Source organism: Rhincodon typus, chromosome 6 (genome assembly GCF_021869965.1).
Source record: "Rhincodon typus isolate 14 chromosome 6, sRhiTyp1.1, whole genome shotgun sequence".
Taxonomy (NCBI): Eukaryota; Metazoa; Chordata; class Chondrichthyes; order Orectolobiformes; family Rhincodontidae; genus Rhincodon; species Rhincodon typus.
In genome coordinates this window covers 4,163,058-4,181,651 of record NC_063337.1, presented here as the reverse complement: position 1 = coordinate 4,181,651, position 18,594 = coordinate 4,163,058, and the positions used below count along the sequence as shown (strand labels likewise).

Below are 18,594 nucleotides of genomic sequence, written 5' to 3'. Positions count from 1 at the left end.
ATCTCCTCTTAACCTTCTCTGCTCTGAGAATAATTTCAGCTTCTCCAGCCCCTCATTTCTGCGCAATTGTAGTAAATCTCCTTTGTCACCCTCTCCAAGTCCTTGATCTACTCCCTAAAGTGTGGTGCCCCCAGGATTGAATTTAATCCTCCACCTGAAGCCTACTTAACATTGTGTTGTAACAGTTTAGCCTAATGTCTTGCTTTTTGTACTGGAGGCCTCTATTTTTACAGCATCCTTCATGCTCTTTTTTTAAAAAGTGTTTTCAACCTCTCCAGTCCAGATTCAAAATAAAATCAAAACTGTACGTACTACTAGGTCAATTCCAGATTTGAGAGGGTTGATTTATGAGGAGCGACTGAGTAGACTGGGATTATATTCATCGGAATTTAGAAGAATGAGGGGGGGGAATCTTATAGAAACATATAAAATTATGAAGGCAATAGACAAGATAGAAGCAGGGCGGCTGTTCCCACTGGCAGGTGAAACTAGAACAGGAGGGCATAGCCTCAAAATTAGGGAGAGCAGATTTAGGATTGAATTGAGAAGGAACTTCTTCACCCAAAGGGCTGTGAATCTGTGGAATTCCCTGCCCAGTGAAGCATTTGAGGCTTTGTCATTGAATGTTTCTAAAGCTAAGTTTTTTTTTGAACAGTAAAGGAATTAAGGGTTATAGTGAGAGGGTGGGTGAGTGGAACTGAGGCCACAAAAAGATGAGCCACCATCTTATTGAATGATGGAGCAAGTTTGAAGGGCCAGATGGTCAGGTTTTTGTGTTCTAACTCTGGTTTCTGCATTCCTGTGCCCCTTTCCACTCCCAATTCTTCCATACAAAACAGTGTCACCGCATTAATCAGGAACCTTGCTTTTCCATGTCATTGCTGTAGGTCACCAAAGTGAATTTGAATTGCATGCTGTGCCCAGCTGTTTCAGACCCATTCCATGGACCCTACTATCGGATGTGGGCATCTCTGCACCAAACAGCGCTGCTGCTGATACACGGCAAACTGATCATTCTCCTCTCCTACGCCGTGTCCCTGGTGACCCGGCATCCCCCCAGGCTTATGCGACAACCTTCACAGAAACTAGACTGAGTGACACCCTGAAGGAGTTTGCTCGGCGGTACAGATTCCATTTTGTCTGGAGATCGCAGGAATGAAGCTGCTGAGAAAAAAGTGAGAAGAGCAACATAAACAAAAAAAAGAAAGAGAATGGTAATGCAGCAATACCGTCTGCCTGGATTTTGGTGGAAAGTTGTGTTGGGCATCTAGAGATTGCTGCCCTACTGGAGCCCAGGATTTACAATACCCACCCAATGGGGCTGGGGTGGGCGGGGGCGGGAAAAATTCAATTGCTTTCCTTCTGCCATCAACTGTGGTCCATGAATATTCCGGCAAAACTCCTGCAATAACAACTTCAATGGACTGCAAGCTGTGTCCTGATGGATAGAAACTGTGTCCTACGCTTGATCCTGTTTTTTCAAATGGCCCTTGCTCTGGGAGAAGATGAAGAAAATGCCTCAGACACAATGCAACTCTCCCATGAAGCATTGACATTAATGACTGGGAGGAACTTGCTACCAATCGTTTTAGAATGAGGGTAGCTCATCCTGATGGGACATCCTGTTTCAAGTGACTGAAGTTCTTGAGGCCTGTTTGGTGACATGAAGACCTATGGTGGAAACCCTCCTCCCTGTTGACATCTCTCCAATTGAGGGAGGGCCTGGCTGGGAGCTAGACAATGGGGACATGTGGCGTTGTGAATCCACAGTTTGATGCAGAACAGGAGGCCTACCCGCATCATTGTGAGCCTCTCTGTCAACCTGATAACAAAAGGAAATTAAATAGCCGCATAGTGACTTTACTGCCTTTTTCTTTTATGATGTACTGTGTGTGAAAAGGGTGCATAATTCTAAGGCAGGAGGTTTAGAGGGACTTTGAGGAAAAGCTTTTTCACCCACAGGGAGGTGGGAATTTGGAATGCATTGCCTGGGAAGGTAGTTGAGTTGGGAAACTTCACAACCTTTAATAATGTGGAGATGTTGGTGTTGGACCGGGGGGGACAAAGCTGGAAGTCACACAATATTGGTTATAGTCCAACAGGTTTAATTGAAATCACAAGCTTTCGGAGCACTGCTCCTTCGTCTGTCACGAGGTCTCACATATGACATTCTGGCTTTTGTCCCCTACACCTCCATTGAGAAACTCCGAGATTTCCAGGTTTTATTCACATTCACATTCTCTTCTCATTCAGTGTAAAATGTATTACCCCTTCAGCTTGCATTAGTATTCCTCGCAAATTATCCTGATGACTGTAGAACAAAAATCTTCGACAAACTGTCTTCCTTAAGCCACACTCCATTTTATTAACTGTTAGTCTGTCCCAGGCGTTATGGCTGGTTTGTGACGTGGAATGATGCCAGTAACACAGGTTCAATACTCACATCGGCTGAGGTTACCATGAAGGTACCACCTTCTCAACCTCTCCCCTTGAGGCTTGGTGCCCTTCAAGTTAAACCACTGCCATTTGTCTCTATCTCTCACGTGAGTGCAGCTCTGTGGTTTGATACGATTATGCCAACTTTATTGAATTACGGAAGCACTACAGCAAGGATGATTCGCTCATGGAATATGGGTGTCTCTGGCTAAGTTAGCATTTATTGCCCCATCCCTAATTACCCAGAGGGCAGTTAAGAGTCAACCACATTGCTGTGGGTCTGCAGTCATATGTAGGCCAGACCAGGAAAGGATGACCGTTTCCTTCCCCAAAAGATATTAATGATGGGTTTTTCCAGTAATCAACAATGATTTCATGGTCATCATTAGACCCTTAATTTCTAATTCTTTATTGAATTCAAATTCCACACTCTGCCATGGTGGAATTTGAACCCTGTCCCCAGAACATTAGCAGAGTTCCTGGACTGATAGTTTTGCAATAATAGCACTAGGCCATAGCCTCCCCAATTTGGCTCATTGCTTCCTTGCTAGCCCTACTAAAGAATCAGTTTACACCCTGTCACTTTCTTTCGCGCCCCCCAACCCCCGTAACTCGCTCCAAAATGAAATAAATTCTGTGGCTTCATGCTTTGACTTAGTAACACATGAGGTAGTGCTTGTATCTATCAGACAGCAGGGCATTTCTTAGCAGTGGTTTAAGAGGAGAGTTGCTTTCTAGCAGTGAGCAATGTCTGATAATAGTAAAATGCAGTGTGCAAACAGAAGTGAAAAGGACTGATTAATCACTGCTGACCCAGACTCAATAAGACAGTTTCACTGCCAGCATAATCTTTGTTTAAACAATCTAAAGCTGATAGCCAGCCACAAAAGTGAAACTGTTTACTTTATTAAATTAGCTCTATCTAACTTGTGGGAGTGGTAAGGTTGCTTGCTTTCCCAGGGGCCAGTTATAATTCCAATTCACACAATAAATGCTGGCCAACACCCATGTCCCAAGGATGAATAAAGAAAAAATGTTGCTGCTGGGTGGGGAGTATAGAACCAGGAGGTACAACTCTAAAGGGGATGCCACTTATTTCTGATCAGAAATCACACAATACCAGGTTAGTCCATCAGGGTTATTTGAAAACATAAGCTTTTGGAGCCTCACTCCTCCTCCAGGTGTTCCTGGAGTGAAGGAGTGAGACTCCAAAAGCTTGTGTTTTCAAATAGGCCTGTTGGACTACAACCCGGTGTTGTGTGATTTCTGGGAGACAGCAAGAACTGTAGATGCTGGAGTCAGAGATAACAGTGTGGAGCTGGAGGAACACAGCAGGCCAGGCAGCTTCAGAGGAGCAGGAAGATTGACGTTTTGGGTCAGGACCCTTCTTCAGAAATGGGGAGGGGGAAGGGAACTGGGGAAATAAATAGAGGTAGGGAGTAGGGGGTGGGGGTGGGGGTGGGGCTGGGGCTGGGGCTGGGGAAAGGTAGGTGGGATGGTGATAGGTGGATGCAGGTAGGGATGGGTGGGGTAGATAGATGGGGAAGAAGATGGACAGGTTGTGTCAGATCAAGGAGGTGGGGATGAGAGGGATGTTTGGACATGGGATGAGGCCGGGGTGGAGAGATTTTAAAACTGGTGAATTCTAGGTTAAGGCCATCAGGTTTATGAGGTGTTGTTGCTCTAGTGTGCGTCTGGTGTCATTGTGACAGTGGAGGAGGCCCAGGCTCGACATGTCACCCAGGGAGTGGGAGTGGGAGTGGGAGTTAAAATGGTTGGCAACTGAAAGGCGTTGTCGTTTGTCACGAACTGAGCACAGATGCTCCACAAAATGATCCCCGAGTCTGCGCTTGCTTTGACCGATGTAGAGGAGGCCACACCAGGAGCAACGGATACAGTAGACCAAGTTGGAGGATGTACAAGTGAATCCCTGTCGGATATGAAAGGTTTGCTTTGGGCCTTGGATGGAGGGGAGGGTGTAGGGGCTGGTGTTGCATTTCCTGCGGTTGCAGGGAAAGGTGCCTAGGGTTGTGGGGTTAGTGGGGAGTTGGAGCAGATGAGGGAGTCGCGGAGAGAGCGATCCCTACAAAAGGCACATAGGGGTGGGGTGAGAAATATCTCTTCAGTGATGGGGTTGGATTGTAGGTGGCAGAAATGGCTGAGAATGATGCGCTGGATACAGAGGTTGGTGGGATGGGGGATTCTGTTTTTATTTTTCTTGGGGGAGAGGGTTTGAGGGCAGAAGTGCGGGAAAAGTGAGATGCGGTCGAGGGCATTTTTGATCACTGGAGGGGGGGAAGTTGCGGTCCTTGCAATAGGAGGAAATTTGGATGTCCGGGAGGGAATGCTCCATCTTGGAAGAAGATGTGGCAGAGGCGGAGGAATTGGGACTAAGGGATCGCATTCTTGCAGGAGGACGGGTGCTGTACTCAAACGAGTAGTGAAAAGTTTACAAGTCACCATTTAGGTACAAGCTACTTGGATACTGATTCTTCAGTACAAGTTCTTAGGGAAAAAAAAATTGAAAAATAAGGAAATAAAAGTCCAGCATTAACCATTGTAGGAATAAAATAGAAAAATAGAGAAATATCAAGTTCAGAATAACAACCCTTCCGGTACAGGCCACACTGGTACCTTGCCTCCAATCATCTTGAGGCCAAAAGTCCATGCTGAGGACACACTAGACTGAAAGATCACCATGGACTGCTGAGAGACCATCATGCCAAGCTTGGAGATTGCCAGGCCGTGCTGAGAAACCATCATACCAAGTCGAGGTTTTACTCAGAGTTGTGAACCTGTGGAATCCTCTACCCCAGAGGGCTATGGTCTTTTTTATATATTCAAGGTAGAGATTGATCAATTTCTGATTACAGGGTTATGTTTATGGGGTGAATAAAAAAATCATTGAGGTGTTTGACTAGCCATGACCCTATTGAATGGTAGGGCAGGCTTAATGGGCTGAATGGTCTACTCCTGTTTCTATCTTGCAATAAAATTCATGGTCAGACCCTGTCTGCAAGACTGTGCTCCATTTTTGGCACCACACATTAGGCTACTTGACAAAATATGAACCTGTGGTGTTGGGGCAGCATATTAGCATGGAATGAGGATTGGCTAACCAATAGAAGACAGAGAGTTGAGATAAGGAGGGACGTTTACAGGATGGTGACCTGTAACTAGCGGTGTGCCACTTGGATCAGTGCTGGGCCACTGTTACTTACAATATATTTTAATGACTTGGATGAGGAAAGTAAATGTATATTATCGAGTTTGCAGATAACACAAAAATGGGTGGAAAGGCAAAGAGTTGGAAATGACACAGTGAGTCTGCAGAGGGATATAAATAAGTTAAGCAAGTGGACAAAAACTTGGCAGATGGAATATAGTATGGGAGAATGTAAGGTTATTCACTTTGGCAGGAAGAATAGAGGAGCTGAATATTATTTAAATAGAAAATGCAGAAAGCTACAGAGCAGGAGAATTTGGGAATCCTCGTGTGTGAACCACAAAAAGCTAACATCCAAGTTCAGCTAGTAAACGGGAAGGCAAATGGAATATTAACTTGTATTTCAAAAAGAGAGTATAAAGGTAGGGAATTCTTGCTAAAAGGGACCAGTTAGACCACAGCTGGAAGACTGTGAACAGTTTTGAGCACCTTATCTAAGGAGAGAAATGCTGGCATTGAAGGTAGTCCAGAGAAGGTTCTTTAGGGTGATGCTGGGTATGGAGGGATTTTCCTATGAAGAGGTTGTACACTTTGGAGTTCAGAAAAATGAGAGGCGACCTTATTGAAACATGAAAGATTCTTAGGGGACTCAAAAGGGTAGATGTGGAAAGGTTGTTTCCCCTTATGGGATCACTAGAACCAGAGGGTATAATCTCATTTTAAGGGGTCACACATTTAAGACAGAGATAAGGAGGAATTTCATCTTCACAGGTTAGTGAATCTGTGGATTTTTTTTTTTAAACTGCAAAGGGCTTTTACGGGTCATCAAGTATATTCAAGGTTTCGATAGACAGAGGTTTTTAAATCAGTAAGGGAATCAATAGTTATGGGGAAAGGGCAGAAAAGTGAAGTTGAGAATGATCAAATCAGCCATGATCTCATTGAATAGTACAGCAGATTAGATGGACTGAATGACCTTCTTCTACATCTATGTCTTATGATCTTTCTAAAGGATCAAGTCCTGAATATGTTTTTCCAGCGCAGGACATTTGTTTTTAACTCTAGGATAATCTGGCATAAATTAACCACGAATTAAATTTCTTATCAAGAGGGCTAAGTGGCCAAATGCTTGGTTAATGAGATCAACTTTCAGGAGTGTCTTAAAGGAGGAAACATATAAAATAGGTGCAAGAGTAGGCCATTTAGCCCATCAATCCTGCTGTGCCATTCACTGTGTTCATTGGTTGATCCAATATCTCAACGCCATACATCTACTCACTTGCCATACCCACTGACACCTTCAGTATCAAGAAATCAATTTCTTTCTTAAATATAAAACTCCACAGCCTCAAGTGGTAGACAATTCCACAGGTTGACCACCCTCAGAGTGAAGAAGTATTTCCTCATCTCAGTCCTAAATGGCCTACCATGTATCCTCAGATGGTGATTCCTGGCTAGGGGGAAACATTATCGCTATATCCAGTCTGTCTAGTCCTTTCAGTATTTCATACATTTTGACTAGATTCCCTCATTCTTCTACAACCCAGCCACACCAGGACTGCCTGCTTCCCCAAGAAAACATTTCATAGATTAAAAAACATTTCCCATTTGTGAAAATATGCTTCACCCTGCTGTTCTCTCTCAGTTGCACAGATTGATGCTACATCAAAACAGCATCTAGTGTTTATAACAGTTTCTTACAGTCATTCGAGGCCTTTGTATCCTGAACTTTTTAAATACACTGAATAATACATCTTTGTATGTGACCAACTTTTGTAGAGAACTAAAATAAAATGGAAAAAAAAATCTATGGATGATGGGAATCTGAGATTAAAATGGAAAGTGCTGACACAACTCAATAGGTCTGGCACCATCTGTGGGCTAAAGTGCTTGATAACAGTTCTGGCAGCATCTGTGGAGAATAAATCAGAGTTAACGTTTCGGGTCTGAGAGTAACATTCTGAGAGTAACCGGACCCGAAACGTTAACTCTGATTTTTTCTTCACAAATGCTGCCAGACCTGCTCAGCTTTTCCAGCAACTTCTGTTTTAGTTTCTGATTTACAGCATCCGCATTTCTTTCGGTTCTTATTTCGCTTGTTACAGTTAACTGTCAAGGACAATTAGGAAGAGCAAAGTGACGCTCAGGAACAAAAGAACTGAATCCAGAATCTGTCTAATTGAGACAACAAGGTGCAAGGCTGGATGAACACAGCAGGCCAAGCAGCATCATAGGAGCAGAGAGGCTGACGTTTCGGGCCTAGACCCTTCATCAGAAAAGGGGGAGGGGAAGGGGGTTTTGAAATAAATAGGGAGAGAGTGGGAGGCGGATAGAAGAGGGATAGAGGAGAGGATAGGTGGAGAAGAAACAAACAGGTCGAAGAGGCGGGGATGGGGCCAGTAAAGGTGAGTGTAGGTAGGGAGTTAGGAAGGGGATAGGTCAGTCCAGGGAGGACGGACAGGTCAAGGGGGCGGGATGAGGTTGGTCGGTAGGAGATGGAGGTGCGGCTTGAGGTGGGAGGAGGGGATAGGTGGGAGGAAGAACAAGTTAGGGAGGCAGGGACGAGCTGGACTGGTTTTGGGATGCGGTGGGGGGAGGGGAGATTTTAACACTTGTGAAATCCACATTGATACCATTGGGCTGCAGGGTTCCCAAGCGGAATATGAGTTGCTGTTCCTGCAACCTTCGGGTGGCATCGTTGTGGCACTGCAGGAGGCCCAGGATGGACATGTCGTCTGAGGAATGGGAGGGGGAGTTGAAATGGTTCGCGACTGGGAGGTGCAGTTGTTTGTTGCGAACCAAGCGTAGGTGTTCTGCAAAGCGGTCCCCGAGTCTCCGCTTGGTTTCCCCGATGTAGAGGAAGCCACACCGGGTACAGCGGATGCAGTATACCACATTGGCAGATGTGCAGGTGAACATCTGCTTGATGTGGAAAGTCTTCTTGGGGCCTGGGATGGGGGTGAGGGAGGAGGTGTGGGGGCAGGTGTAGCACTTCCTGCGGTTGCAGGGAAAAGTGCTGGGTGTGGTGGAGCTGGAGGGGAGTGTGGAGCGGACGCTGTGTTCCGTTGTGGGAGACTCTAGGACCAGAGGGCATCATCTTAGAGTAAGAGTTGCCCATTTAAGACAAGAGATGAAGAGGAACAAAAACATAGACAATAAGGATTGCAGATGTTGGAAGCCAGAGTCTATAGGCACGACGCTAAAAAAGCACAGCATCATAGGAGCAGGAAAATCAACGTTTTGGGCTGAAACCTTTCGTCAGGACTCCCCCAGGCCTTACAAAGGGTTTCAGCCCGAAATGTTGACTTTCCAGCCCCTCTTCTGCTGTCTGACCTGCTGTGCTTTTCCAGCTTCATGCCTATGAACTCAGGAACAAAAACAGAAACTGCTGGAAAAAGCTCAGGAGGTCTGTCAAAATCTGACTTCAGTTCTGAAGACGCTGCCAGAGCTGCTGAGTTTTCTCCAGCAGTTTCTGTTTTTGTTTCAGATTTCCAGCAGCTGTAGTTCTTTGTTTTATTAGAGATGTTGAGGAATTTCTTCTTTCAGAGGGTGGTGAATCTGTGAAATTCTTTATCACAAAGGGCTGTCGAGGCAGGGTCATTAAGTATGTTCAAGGCTGAGATGGATAGATTTTTAATCAGTAAGGGAATAAAGACTTATTGGGAAGAGGTAGGAAAGTGGAGTTGAGGATTATCAGATCAGCCACGATCTCACTGAATGGCAAAGGAGACCGAATGGCTCACTTCAGCTCCAATGTCTTCTGATCTTTAAAAGCAAAATATTGTGGATGCTGGGAATCTGAATGCCACGTGAAAGGATAAAGGAGAAAACAAAAGACAAAACAGCAAAACAAACAAATCAAAAGGAGAAACAAACATTTAGGACACAATGAAAGCAGTGGTTATGAACGGAGGTTGTTAAACTCAGTGTTGAGGTCTAGAGGAATGCCACAACGGATGATGAGGAGAGGTTTCTTGAGTTTGCATTGTGCTTCAGTGCAATTCCAGGAAGTCATGAACAGAAAGTAAAACCTGGGAGCAAGGTGGTACTTTCACATGACAAGCTTCCCCAAGCATCTAGATCTTTTATCTTCTAATTCATACCTCATTAAAGTCAAAAACTTTGCTTCTTCACAACATCCACTCCAACTCTCTTTGGCTGGTGGATCATGAAACCTTTCATTATTTAAGGAACAAAAACAGAAGTTGCTGGAAAAGCTCAGCAGGTCTGGCAGCATCTGTGAAGAAAAAAAAAATCAAGCGTCAACGTTTCGGGTCCAGTGACGCTTCCTCAGAACTCCACACTTCCTCAGTTCTGAGGAAGGGTCACTGGACCCGAAATGTTAACTCTTGATTTTTTCTTCACAGATGCTGCCAGACCTGCTGAGCTTTTCCAACAACTTCTGTTTTTGATCCTGTTTTACAGCATCCGCAGTCCTTTTGGCTTTTGATATTTAATCTGTTCAGTCCTCCACCCTACTACAGATATTTTCCTTTGTTCTTCTGCTCCTTTTCACTGGCTTAAAATCTTCTACATTTCTACCTACCTTCAATTCTGATGAAAGGTCATCAACCTAAAATGCTAACTCTGATTTTCTCTACGCGGATGCTGCTTTGCCTGTTGAGTATTCCCAGACATTTCTGCTTCAATTTCAGATTTCCAAAGGTTCTGTAAAGACTGGATGGGCTGAATAGCCTGTTTCACATTGTATGATTCCACGAATGGCAACAATTGGGTCCCTTGCCCCATTCATCATACCAAGTGACTGTACGGCAACAAAATGTGGATACTGACAGCACACAGCATATTACATAGCCACCTTCCACTCATTGCATTTTGTTGGAAAAAATTATTCTTGCTTTTATTGGGAAGTTTTGCTGCAGTTTTGGTCAGGTATCCCCTGCTGCATTTCAAAGGTCATTGTGGAAAATAAAAGCTCATGGTGTTGGGCAGCACTTTGGTTTGGGGTAAATGGGCCTTTTTCAGGTAAGCAAGATGTAACAAGTGGTGTACCGCAGGATTCAGTGCTGGGGCCACAATTGTGTTCACTTTATGCAATGACTTGGACGACAGGACAGATGGTATAGTTGTCAAATTTGTAGATGACACAAAGATATGAAGAAAACGTAAAGCATCTACAGTGGAGTATAGATGGGTTAGGTGAGTGGACAAAGATCTAACAAATGGAAACGTGTAAAAATGTGAAATTGTCCATTTTGGCTGGGAGAATAAAAGAGAAGTATATTGTCTAAATGGTAAAATATTGCAGAGCTTGGAGATGCAGAAGAATCTGGGTGTCCTAGCAAATGAATCACAAAAGATTAGTATGCAACTGCAGCAAGTAATTAGGAAAGTTAATGGATTGTCATTTTTGTGGGGGGAATTGAATAAAGAGGGAGCAGGTTGTGTTTTAGTTATACAAGTCACATCTGGAATACTGTGTACAATTTTAAAAAATATTCATTCATGGGATGTGGGTGTTTCTGGCTGGGTCAGCATTCATTGCCTGTCCCAAGCTGCCCTTGACAAGGTGGTAGTGAGCTGCCTTCTTGAACCACAACAGTCCACCTGCTGTGGGTTGGCCCACAATGCTGTTAGGGAGGTAATTCCAGGATTTTAGCCCAGTGACAGTGAACGAACAGCAATATATTTCCAAGTCTGGATGGCGAGTAGCTTGGAGGAGAGCCTGCAGGTGGTGTTCCAATGTATCTGCTGCCCTTGTCCTTCTAGATGGAAGTGCTCATGGGTTTGGAAGGTGCTGTCTAAGGATCTTTGGTGAATTTCTGAAGTGCATCTTGTAGATAGTACACACAGCAGCTACAAAGTGTCATTGGTGGAGGGAGTGGATGTTTGTGGATGTGGTGCAAACCAAGCGGGCTGCTTTGTCCTGGATGGTGTTAAGCTCCTTGAGTGCTGTTGGAGCTACGCTCATTCAGGCAAGTGGAGAGTATTTCATCACACTCCTGACTTGGTCATCTTATTTAAGGAACAATATAAATGCATTGAAAGCAGTTTGGAGAAGGCTTACCAAACTAACAGCTGGAATGTAGGAGGGAAAGTGCCTTATGAGGCAAGGTTGGACAGACTAGAATTGTGTCCAATGGACTTTACTGGAGTTCAAGAGTAAAACAACATTGGACTGAAACATAAAAGGGGTCTTGACAGAGTAGATGTGCAGAAGATGCTTCTTCTTGTGGGAGAATCTAGAACTGGCTAAGACTCCCCAAATAAAGTTCCATTAACCCCATCTGTATCCTCCATGTGCTCATGCTTCCATCTCCAGGAATTAGGAGCTCAGAGAAGTAATCAGAACAAAGTTTCTGTGAAAATCATTTCCAATTTATTTGTTTAAAAAAGAAATAGGTACCAACTGCACCCACAAAAATAAAACTTGTTCATTGAAGCCAACTTCGCACTGTGCTCTGGATCTGCCAATGTCTCTGCCTCTATCTCACCATGACAGAGTAGTTTAAAAACACAATTCAGAGTGGCACCCGACATTTTGAAAAATGAAGCTCAAGTCCACACATCTACACAGGGTAATGCACAAACTGGTCCATTACTGGGCAGTAAAAGATTTGGCAGATTATTGAAGCATAAGATTGAGACAGCTCTGCAGGGTGGGTGCTCAGAGGATGTTTCCAATTGTGGGGAGATCTACCCCTGTTTAAAAAGCTCTCCCACCCAAGATGGAGGAGTTCTTTCTTCACATTTGGAATTCTCTTCCCCAGCAACTTCTGCATCATTGAATATATTCAAGACTGAGTTGATAGATTTTTGATCATCAAGGGTTTTGGGAGGAAGGTAGGGAAGTCTAGCTGAGGCCACAATCAATCAGGTGAGGCACGATCCCATTGAATGGTGGAGTAGACTTGATGGCCCGAATAGCCTGTGCCTAGCTCATGTTCCTATGAAGGACTGAAACAAGATTACCTGCCCCAGTAGCTTCCCAATACCACATCCAGCAAGTATCTCCCGCTCCCAACAATCTGCATTATACACAGGACACTCCCAACAATCTGCATTATACACAGGAGCTCACAGAACTGGCGTGTCAGGCAGTGGGTTTGCTAGACTCCTAGAGTTAACACAGTGGCTGCAGTGATATTAGGGGTTCCTGCCCCCTAACTCTAGACTCTGTTTGAAAGTAAGGCACTATTTTACACCCAGCTGTGATTTCACAAACATTTACCTGTCCAGATGCCATCTCGGTGTCAACTCTCAACTTGTGCTAGCTGGCTACTCCACATGGGAACCAAGTCGGCTAGACTCAATCTCATCCTCACAAACCTGGAGCGTCTGGCAGTGGTGGGCAGTCACTGGACGATGATCAGATGCCAGAACCCTGGCATGATTTCCTTCCCCCACCCCCACTCTCTCTGGGCTTGGGGTTCAGACTGCACTTCAATGGCTTCCACTGGCGAGGCCCAGCTTATTCAATACCAAGCTGCAGCCTTCAGAAAGGATCTGCGTTTAGATCCTGGGCTGTGCTCTGCTGTGAAACACGGAGGCAGGGTTGTAGAGCTGTGACTACTGTCATGTGGGCCAGCAAGTTCAGAATCGAATCTCGAGCAAAATCCATTTCGGGTCACTCCATGTTGTGAAGGACTTACGCATACCCCAAGAATGTAACAGTTCCTGAGTCATGCACCACTCATATTTACCACCTTTGCCTGAACAGTTCAGTGCCTGAAACAGTGCAGAGCTAAAAAAAAAAAAATCTTTGACAGGCAGCATGAGATTTATCTCCGGGTCTGTTGATTCCAGTTGGTTCTGACATTCCCAATTACCAGTTAGACTGCTTGAGTAATGAGGCTGCTCTCCCAGCTTACATTCCCTGCCACTCCCTGATGTTTTAATTCGCGGCCAGACAACAAACCTGAGCAGATCCCATCAGCTGGTTCACATCCTTGTCTTTTAACATCCTTGTCCAGCTCAGCTGAGTCTTATTCCTCTCTCTCTTGTATCCCTGACACTGCTCCTCCTCAGCGCCTGGCTGGTTTGGGCATCAGGTAGACCTTGACTTGTTTGCTGAGATTAATGGTGCCCTCGATGATATTATCTGTCTGTGGCAAGCCATCCAGGCTGTCACTCCAGGCTGGTCTGGAGCCCGTAGTCAAACTGCACGTCCTGCTTTTACTCGAACTGTAGGCCAGCAGCAGCTGCACCTCAATTTGACAAGGCTCTGTGGGATAGGATGGAATAAATAAGGTCACTGAGGCTCCCTTTTCTCCTTGAATTGTTTCTTAAAACTTTTGACAAGGCTTTTGACCATCTCTCCTAATATCTTTAGAAAGAAAGCAAAGTTAACGTTTAAAGTCCAGTGACTCTCCTTCAGAACTGATGGGTCACTGGAACATAACTACGTAACTGTTTACTTAACTTAAGTTCCTCACCCATGGAACCATTCATGGGAACCCAGAAAAAAGAGCAGGCCATTCAGCCCTGAAAGTTGTCCATCATTCAATGATCTCATGTCTGATCTGTGGCCTAATTTATATACGTGTCTTTGCGCCATATCCCTTAATATATTTGCTCAACAAAATTTTATCGATAGTAAAAGCGTTAACTTTTTTTTCTCTCCACAGGTGCTGCCAGATTTGCTGAATTTCTCCAGCAATTTTGGTTTTCTTTTCAGATGTCCAGCATCCATAATTCTTTGTTAAATTCTCTTAATCGTTTAATGTATTTGATTTGTCAAATTGTTTGATAATGTTCCTACCAAGAGTCTTGGACCATTTTATAGATACAAGTTGTTGTTATCAAGGGTATTGAGAGATGTGTATACACACACACAGAGCCACAAAAGCAGCCTGGGCTTCAAAGGGAGCACCATCTCCGCAGGGCCAGCCTATCAGGGTTTCAAAGACCACCTTCAGCACAGGGGACCAGAGGGAACATTGGACATTTTGGGTGAACTGTATCACTATCACTGTTTGACTTTGACATGAACAGCGGGTTGAATAAATTTCAGCAGAGGATCAGCGTTTTGGGAAAGGAGGACACTGACTGAGAAAAATAGCAGAGGACAAATGACATCGGGTGCAAAATCTTCAAATCTCTTCCTCGGAGTTTACAGTGTGCGCATCTGGAGTTCCCACAGTAAGATCCTGCCCATTTGAAAGAAGGGTAATTTGGGAATTTGGGATGGATAATAAATGCTGGCCTTGCCAATGATGCTCAGATCCCGTAAAGGAATATAAAACCCAAAACTAACCCCTGAAGTTTCCATTTTTCTAATCCTGGTGCCTTTTGCACCAACACCTCTTCCACACCAGCCCCATCCCAACACCATCTCACTGCTCGCCATAGTGCCTTCAGAGCTTTTCTTATTCTTTCATGGGAAGTTGGCATCGCTGCCATTGAACTGAGCTATTTTAGGGGGCAGTTAAGAGGTACCTACATTATTGTGGATCTGAAGTCCAGGTAAGGATGGCAGATTTCCTTCCTTGAAGTCACTTCTGAACCAGATGGCTTTTTATAACAATTGATGACAGTGTCCTGGTCATCCTCATCCGGCCCTGCCAGCAATGCCCTTGTCCCACAAGTGAATTTTTAAAGATGTAACTAAGCTTCCAGTCACCCCCACCTCATATTTCTGGCTTTGGCTCTGTGTCCATTCTTTGACATAGGATAAATAGCACAGAAACAGGCCTTTCAGGCAAGACAGGCTTCTGCTGGTGGTTACACACCACACAAGCCTCCTATCCTTCTTTAATTCACCACATCAACTTATTTTTTTTTTAATTCCTTCATGGTATGAGGGTGTTGCTGGCTGGGCCAGCATTTATTGCCCATTCCTAGTTGCCTTTGAGATAGTGGTGAGCTGCTTTCTTGAACTGATGCAGTCTATGTGCTGTAGGTAGACCCACAATACTGTTAGGGAAGGAATTCCAGGATTTTAACCCAACAAAACTCACATGAACGATGATGTATTATAACACTGATAGAAAATTGCCAAACAAGTCACGCAGTTCAAGGGTAATTAGTGATGGTCAACAAACACCAGTTTCGCCCAGTGATGCCCACATCCATTGAAAGAATAAGAACCCTAGCTCGTTCTGTTTTTAACAGATATAATCTCCCAATTCTGGTATTATCCTTGTACTCCCCTTAAACATTTATTCTGGTGCCTGAACACCTATGATTCTGCGAAAGACTGTATTATCTCTATAGTTATGTTACACTAGGTTCTTGTTATTTCAGCACTAAACAAGTTTACCTGTCCAGGCTGTGTGAGAGAGATAGACTTGTGTAATCAACCTGTGTCTTCCAGGCCCAGGATTGCGAAAATCAGCTGGCTTAGGGTGGATGATGTGTGCCTGCCCATCTGGATACATGATCTGTAAGTGACACCAGAGACAACTTCAGTTACATAGCTGCCCAGTTCCTTGTTTGCAATGGATCTCCTGACAGACCTGCCTGTTTGCACCTGCTCTACTCAAGGAGACAGAAGAATTTTTGGCACCCCTTAACAGATTAGAGATAATTGAAAAATGTATTTTTTTTGCGTTGATCTGTTCTTTGACACAGCAAACTTTTGCAATCTGCTGAGAGATCAGTGGAAGCAGATTCAACAGAAATTTTCAAAACAGAAAATAAATCTCAATGAGGAGAGATTGAAGAAACTGGACATGTAATGTCTAGAGTTTTGCTGACTGAGGCATCATTGGAACTTGTAGAAGTTCTGACAGAGTGTGACAGGGTAGATTTGTTGGGATGTTTCCCCTGTCAGTTGAGTCCAAAACCAGGAGATACATTATCAATCAGAACAAGGGGTAGGCCTTTTAGGACTGAGATGAGGAGGAATCTCTTCACTCTATGAAGGCTCAGTCCTGAGTATGTTCAAGATAAAGATTGCTAGATTTCTGGATATAAGTGGGGTAGTGGAGAAATAACAGAAGATGATTATTCAAGCATCAAGCTGATATAGTCATAGAGTTGATTCAGAGTAATACAGCATGTAATCAGGCTCTTGGGCCCAAGCTGACCCTGGTGCCCAGTCAGTGGGTTCCAATTGCCCGCATTTGGTCAATATTCCTCTAAACCCTTCTCATCCATGTACTTAGCCAAATGGTTTTTAATTGTTGCTATTTTACCTGCCTCAACCACTTGCTCCGGCAGCCCATTCCACATACGCACCACTCTCTGCGTGAAGAGGTTGCCCCTCAGGCCCTCCTTAAATCTATCCCCTCTCACCTTAAACCTACACCCTCTAGTTTTCAATTCCCTATCCCTGGGAAAAAGACTATATGCATTCATCCTATCTATGCCCCTCATGATTTTATACACCTCAATAAAGGTCGCCCCTTACTGTCCTAAGTTCTAAGGAATAAAGTCCTATCCTGGCCAACCTCTCCCTATAACTCAGGCCTACTAGTCCTGGTAATATCCTCGTAAATCTTCTTTGCACACTTTCCAGTTTAACTATGTCTTTCCTATAACAGGGCGACTAAAACTGTGCACAATACTCCAAGTGTGCCCTCACTGATGACTTATACAACTGTAACATAACGTTCCAACTCCTATATTCAATGCCTCGACCGATGATGGCCAGCATGCTAAATGCCTTCTTCTCCACCCCATCCACCTGTGACGCCACTTTCAACAAACTGTGTACTTGTATTCCTAGGTCCCTCTGTTCCACAACACTCCTCAGGACCTTACCATTTACTGCACAAGTCCTACCTTGGTTTGACTTTCCAAAATGCACCACCTCACACTTATCTGTATTGAATTGCATTTGCCAATCCTCAGCCCAATTGCCCCACCTGATCACGATCGCTCTGTAATTTTTGATAAACTTCCTCACCATCAACGATACCTCCTAATTTTGTATCATCCATAAACTTACTAATCATGCCTTGTACATTCACATCCAGATCATTTATGTAAATAACAAATAACAAAGGTCCCAGCACTGACCCCTGTGGCACACCACTAGTCGCAGGCCTCTAGTCCGAGAAACAACCTTCAACCATCACTCTGCTTCCTACCATCAAGCCAATTTTGAATCCAATTAGCTTGCTCTCGCTGGATTTCCATGCAACCTAACCTTAATGATTAGCCTGCCGTGTGGAACCTTGTCAAAGGCTTTACTAAAGTCCACACAGACAACATCCACTACCCTACCCTCATCCATCCCCTTGGTTACCTCTTCGAAATACTCTAAAACATTTGTCAGACATGGCTTCCTGTGCACAAATCCATGTCGACTATCCCTACTAATCAGACCCTGACTATCCAAATATCGGTTGATCCTGTCCCTCAGTATCCTCTCCAATTACTTGCCGACCACTGATGTCAGGCTCACTGGCCTGTAGTTGCTAGGCTTGTCTTTGCTACCTTTCTTAAACAATGGAACAACATTAGCCACCCTCCACTCTTCCAGAACTTCACCAGTGGCTAAAGATGAAGCAAAAATCTCTGCAAGGGCCTCTGCAATTTCTTCCCTAGCCTCTCACAGTGTCCGAGGATGGACTTGATCAGGCCCAAGGGATTTATCCACCTTAACGTGCTTTAAGGCTGCCACCACCTCCTCTCTGATGGTATGTATGCAGTCTAAAACATCCCCACTTGTTTCCCTTATTTCTTTAACATCCATGATTCTCTCCCTCAGTAAACACTGAGGAGAACTATTCATTATAAATCTCCCCCATCTCCTGTGGCTCCACACAGAGACGGCCATGCTGATCTTTAAGGGGACCTACTCTCTCCCTAGGCACCTTTTTACTCTTAATATAGCTATAAAAGCTCTTGGGATTATCTTTAACCTTATCTGCTAGATCAATCTCATGATGTCAGGAAGCACTTCCTCACATTAAGGGGAGTGAGAATCTGGAACTCTCTCCCACAAAAAGTGGATGAGTGTACACTGAAAATTTGAAAACCACCAGAACTCTCCATTCCCTCAGTATCCAGAAATTTACTGATTGCCGTAATTGCTCCGCAACTGAGCTTCCACCATCCTCTTGGGTTGAGAATTCCGCGGA

General features: G+C 44.4%; 2 protein-coding genes across 7 annotated transcripts in view; one reads left to right on the top strand and one right to left on the bottom strand.

Annotated features, from left to right (window-relative positions):
* LOC109917067 (transmembrane protein 164-like) overlaps positions 1-1,863 on the top strand; it is a 39,537-nt gene extending 37,674 nt beyond the window's left edge. For all 5 annotated transcript variants that reach the window (XM_048597923.1, XM_020516844.2, XM_048597925.1 and 2 more), the window contains one exon: positions 888-1,863. In XM_048597923.1, coding sequence (XP_048453880.1) covers positions 888-1,094 — 207 coding nt within the window. In that variant the 3' untranslated portion in view covers positions 1,095-1,863. The remainder of the gene's footprint in view (positions 1-887) is intronic.
* The window catches only part of ints4 (integrator complex subunit 4), a 71,146-nt gene continuing 53,558 nt past the window's right edge, over positions 1,007-18,594 (bottom strand). Inside the window, exons 22-24 of one of the 2 annotated variants that reach the window (XR_007262259.1) lie at positions 15,825-15,945; positions 13,482-13,787; positions 1,007-1,161 (exon numbers count right to left, since the gene is read on the bottom strand). Coding sequence is in view for 1 of the 2 variants with exons in the window: in XM_048597922.1 (XP_048453879.1) it covers positions 13,588-13,787; positions 15,825-15,945 (321 nt within the window). In the remaining variant the exon portion in view is untranslated. Of the gene's footprint in view, positions 1,162-11,919; positions 13,788-15,824; positions 15,946-18,594 lie in introns of those variants that run through there. The other variant, XM_048597922.1, reaches the window with a different exon arrangement.